The sequence below is a fragment of the Gracilinanus agilis genome, chromosome 3 (genome assembly GCF_016433145.1).
Source record: "Gracilinanus agilis isolate LMUSP501 chromosome 3, AgileGrace, whole genome shotgun sequence".
In the NCBI taxonomy this organism is placed as follows: Eukaryota; Metazoa; Chordata; class Mammalia; order Didelphimorphia; family Didelphidae; genus Gracilinanus; species Gracilinanus agilis.
Window position 1 is genome coordinate 9,103,861 of NC_058132.1, and position 5,288 is coordinate 9,109,148.

At 55.7% G+C, this 5,288-nt stretch overlaps 1 protein-coding gene across 1 annotated transcript; it reads right to left on the minus strand.

Annotated features, from left to right (window-relative positions):
* Window positions 1-2,481: 2,481 nt before the first annotated feature.
* On the minus strand, window positions 2,482-4,984 carry LOC123242902 (leukocyte immunoglobulin-like receptor subfamily A member 5). Its single transcript, XM_044671018.1, has 6 exons — window positions 4,951-4,984; window positions 4,633-4,668; window positions 3,974-4,258; window positions 3,287-3,574; window positions 2,845-2,886; window positions 2,482-2,714 (listed from the first exon to the last, which is right to left on the minus strand). Exons 1-6 carry the CDS (start codon window positions 4,982-4,984, stop codon window positions 2,512-2,514), a joined length of 888 nt encoding a protein of 295 aa, XP_044526953.1. The 3' UTR covers window positions 2,482-2,511.
* Window positions 4,985-5,288: the final 304 nt, after the last annotated feature.

A 5,288-nucleotide genomic window follows, 5' to 3' on the forward strand; every position in this document is an offset into this window, starting at 1 on the left:
AACTTTTGCTGTGGATTCAGCCACATCCAAGACCTGTTGCAGTGGTGAGGTATGCCTTGGGGTGCTCTTTTGCCCTCCATTTACACCCCCGTGCACTAGATCTCTCCTGCTTGCCTGCCAAGTTGTTTTGGGCTGAAAAATTATTTTATTCCGTCTTTTGGGGGGTTATGCTGCTCCAGAATTCATGTTGGGGAGTTATATCATAGTTTTTTGGAGGATAATTTGGTGAAGATCAGTTGGGTCTGTGTATCTTCTCTGCCATCTTGGTTCTGTCCCAATCCTATCGGTTTCTTAAATGGAACCATTAAACATTGCCAAGAGTTCTTCGGTAGCTGCCAGTCCTGGCACAGGACTCTCCCATATTGGCCTAGGTCACCTTGTCTTGTGGGTAGCAGTTGGTAAGGAGGGTTGATTGTTCTGGAAGTTGGAACCGGTGGTTTGGAGGGAAGGGCAGGGGAGGGAGGAGTCGTACTGTTATCCCCTGGGCTTTTAAAAAAGTCCCTGACTTGGATAAATATCCAGAGAGTGAGTTTCTGGGCCAAAGGAGAATCAGATAACAAACTGACTGTGTCCCTCCTGCCGGTGCTCCTTCCCCAAGGGCTGCATGCCCAACCAAATGTTCATGGAGATCAAAGGGCAGGAACAGTTTGTTCTCTCAAAATCCCAAATAGTTTTCCAGTACAGGCCAGTCAGTTCACACATACATACCTCCATTAGCATGAATTATTGTTCATGTCTTCTCCCCCCCCCCCAGGCTCTCCAATCATGAGTTTTCCCATCTTGGGCCATCACTGACCACTGCATGAGAGTCCTCCAAGTGATCTGGAGACTGTGGGATCGGGGTGTCTCTGGTTACTTTTATTAGAAGATCTCTGGGTGCATCATTATGGTTTTGGGATCCCTTTGGCACCTCTTGGGAAATATGTGGATGTGCTCATTGCGGTGAGCTCTCTGGGAGCAGGTGGACTTTTTGCTCCCTTGGTGAGGTTTCTGGATACCCAGTTAAAATGCCAAACACTCACTGCTGGCCTTCTGGGTGAGTCTGGACAGCGTCACTGAAACCCAAATGTCTCCCCCTCAGTCTTTGTGGAATGTATCCTCTTTGAGGGTAAGAAGTGTTTCCTTTTCATTTCTGGATCTCTGGTGCCTGGCACACAGATAGGGCTCAATAAATGCTTCTTAGTTCATTAAGACCACCAGATTTGGATCTTGATATTTACTCGTGCTGAGACTTTGGGCCTGTCACATTCCTCATCTGAGCCTCCACTTCCTTGCCTATAAAATGGGGCTGATCATGTTTCTATTATCTGTGGTATGGGCTTATTGTAAATCTTAAAGCCCTATGAGCAAGGTGCATTAGTATCATTTTTAACATTCATTCGCCACTGTATTCAAAAATTAGTCATTAAATGACTACTATGTGCTAAAGGAGGAGTCTGGATTTGATCCCAATACTGATAGGGAGACCCTAAAGTTTTTAGAGCCCGGGAGAGCCCCAAGCAGGTGACACTTGGCAGGTTAATGACTCAAACCCTTTGTGGGTTCAGGGGGTGGTCTACTCTAGACACGGGAAGACTTCCCTGAGCAAAATGGGCGGAGGAGAACCGATTGCCCCAACGACCATGAAAGTGGCCCAAGCGGGTCCTGTGGAACTCTTAGAGCTCAGTCGGAAGATGCCAAGGCCATCTACCACTCCCTGGGCCATTGCCAGTTGTCCTTTTGTCTTACCGCTGGACTTTGGTTACTTTGGAAGAGAGAGAGAGGAGCCCACGACTTTGTGCAACTCTGCCTTACTTAAATCCAACTAATACTCGAGTCAAAAGACATCACCAGTGACGTCATCTTGGTCCCCTTCTAGGACAAAAGACAATCACCAGCTGGCAGGGGAATGGAAGCCGAATTAGAGTGAGGAGAGCCTGAAAAATAGAGGTGGGAGGCCTGAACTCGCATCATTTAACTCTTGCTTGATTTTTCAAATAGTCTCCTGTTCAAATAGTCATCCCCCAAGTCTTCTTGGGTTCCTCACTGGCCCAGGCACCATGGTCCAACTTAGAGAACTCGGCTCTGGAGAGAGGACTTTGGGGACTGACTCCTCGCCTCAACCTCTCCCTCAGGACTGCTTCTTGTCCCACTAAGAAGATCATTAGGCCAGACAACAATGGAGGCAAGCGAGCTGGGAGGAGGAGCAGCAGAGGGTCACTGATGGAGGCCGCTTGCCACATGAGTGCTGGGCTGCATGGACTTGTCGTTGGACCACCCGGATGAGTTAGGGAGGTCCTCGGTGCCTTCCTTGCCTGGGATACTAAGAAGCTGCTGGGACCAGCCAGGGAGGCCAGGACAGGAAGAGCCTGCCGGGGAGGCGGGAGGTCTAGCCCGTCTTGGGTTCGGGCTTGAGGAGGGCTCCCCACACCTAAGTGGAACGCCCTTTGGTCAAGATGCCCCCCCCATTCCCAGGGGATCAGATCAGAGATATTTCCCAGATTCTTTATTGGTCTGCTCCCATTTGCGGCCTCAGGATCTCTTTGGGGAATCTTCGATAGGCCCATCCATCCACAATTCTGACTGTCTTTCCGGCTGCTTAGGTTTCTCATCTTGATTGTAGGTTGCAGCTCGGTTATGCCACACTTCATTCAGCAGGATCCCCAGGATGGCCAGTGTCACCCCAACTATCACTAGCCGGAGGCTGGTGAAGGTGAGTTGCTGAGGCACAGAATCTGGGAGGAGCGGAGAAGGGGACAGAGGAGGAGAAGCTGGCACCGAGGCCGAAGCCCCCGGCTGCCCATCGGGCTCCGTCCCCAGATCTCCATCGATGGAGCTGGGCAGAGCCCTGCCCAGGTCACTCACCGTAGTCGGAGTCTATGTCAGAACTTCCTCGCCTCTGGGAGTCTGCGAGGGGAAAAGGAGAAAGGGAAGGGCTGGGGCTGCCTTTCCTCTCCCTCCCAGGCGGGTCTCTCCGGCACCTGCTCCCGGCTTCGCTCAGCTCCAGGAACTTAGTTTAGGCTGACCTAGTGGTGTCTGGGAAAGGCTGGAGGCGAAGCCGGATGGAGGAATCCGGAGGAAGCCTGTGACGGCGAGGCCGTGGCTTCTTGTCGTGCCCACCGCTGGTGGTAAGGTGCCTCCTCCGGCCCCGGCCCCTGCTGGGAGCCCCGGAGGAGCCCTGCCGGGCTCTGGGAAGGACCCTGGGCGGCAGCCGGTCCTCAGGCCCCGGGGGATACACGGAGTGCCCAGCAATTCAGAAGAACTGGGGCTAAGGTTGGGCTTCGGTCCCCCAAACCCATCTCCTTACCTGAAACCTTGAGCAAGATAATGTCACTGGGGATCGACCAGAGATAAGGATAGTCGTCGTCAAAAGTGTAGCACTGGTACGTGCCGCCGTGGGAGGCGGTCACGGAGGGGATGGGGAAGTCGGCCCCGTGATCCGAGGAGGACAGCATGTGGGGGGCATTGGCCCCCGTCGTCTTATAGAAAATGAATTTGTCGGATGCCATCTGTGACTCACAATGGAAGGTCACATCCTCTCCTGGATCCAGGATGGAAACCGGGATGATTGAGAAGGAAGGTTTGGGGTACAACCCTGGGAGGAAGGGAAGGAGATCCCTGAGGAGAGGGGAGCTCCGGATGACCTGGGAGACTCCCCGCCCCCACCCTTTTCTTGAGCGAGTCCCGCCGTCCCTCCCCACTGGGGCCATCTCCTGGTGGCAGAGCCTAGAGCTCTCCAGGCCAGATTTCCTGGGAAGAGGAAACTGCAGGACCCCGCCTCGGGCCTGCCCGCAGGGAGCAGGACAACTTGGAGCCAGAAGCCTCCCCTCTCTGGGCCTCCGCTTCCTCCCGTGTCCAGGGAGCAGCTTGGACTGGCTGGTCCTGGCCTCCCTCCCAGCCATGTGTTGGCTGAGGTTCCCTAAGCGGGGATGCCTTGGCTGTCTGTCCAAGAGGAGGGCACAGGAGAGGAGCACGGCCAAGCTCACACCCTCACCTGTGACCGTCAGCTCCAGGGGGTCGCTGAATTCTGACCAGACATTTTTACTGCTGTATTGGCACCGGTATTGGCCTCCTGACTCTGCTCTCGTGTTTGAAATGAAAAACTCGGCCTCCTTCCAGGGCCCAGCTACCTCCAGCATATCTCTTAGCTCTATGCCTCCATCCTTCTCCAGCACATACTTGTTGGCATCCTCAGTGCCCTGACAACGGATGATGGTGGGCTTTCCCCAGGGGATCACGGGACCAGGCACAGCCCACAAGGCCGGTTTGGGAAGTCGTTCTGGAAATGAAGCGGATAGAGCCTGCCCTTCATTCCGAGGGGACTTCTCCGGGGGGTTCCTCAGAAAGAGGGAATTCGAGACAGGCGGGGCCAGCTGGAGGCTGAGAGGATGGACGGACGGATGGACGGACGGCTCCCTGGACTCCCAAGCAGAATGCCCCTCTGCTCACAGAAGCGCCCCCTTCCACTCCGTCCCAGGGCACCAGGCCAGCCGTCCCCCCCTCGCTATCTTCCTCCCCGTCTCGGCACTCAGTCCCAGGCTGGATGCTAAGGGGTCCTCGTCCTTCGTCCCTCTGGGCCCTTGGGATGAGGGGGAGCAGCCACCTATGCTAGGCTGTGAGGGCAGAAAAGGGGGGTGCGCAGGAACGACTCACCTTTATATGCCTTGACGCTCTGGCTCAAACACAGTCCTGTCAGAGAGGCCCAGGGAGGGAAGAGAGCTTCATTCCACCCGCAGCCAAACCCGGGGCCCCCCACCCTCTATGGAGGAGCCCTTGTGGTCAGAGGATGTAGAGGAGACACGCTGGAAGGGCCCTCAGAGGGCAGCCAGGCCCCCTCATCCGCTCTCGGGTCAGGAGGCAGAGGCCCGGGCAGGTGGCAGGACTGGCCGAGGCACGCGGGTCCTCTGACTGAGCAGCCCGGCCTGGGGGATCTGAGACTCCACCTGCCGGCTCTGAACCCCCAGAACTCACCAAGACAGAGCAGGGCTGCCAAGGACCCAGGCATGTTCCTGAACCTCAGGGCTCAAGAACCCTGAGCGCCTCGGACAGGGAGCAGAAGATGGGCTGAGGCCGGTGGTAGGTCTGTCCTTTCCTCCCCTGTGGCCAGGCTCAAAGCTCCCTGCTCATCGCCAACCTCCCTCCCGGACCTTCGAGGTACTATTGTGATGACATAGAAGGCTTCTGTGCTGCCTCAAGGCTGAGGAGGCTGGCAAAGGAGACCGCCTTCCAGATGCTGTTGGCGTTGGCACCGTGTTATTCAGCCCTGCCAAGGGCCCAAGACTTTGGCAGAAGATGGCAGGTGACTGGGA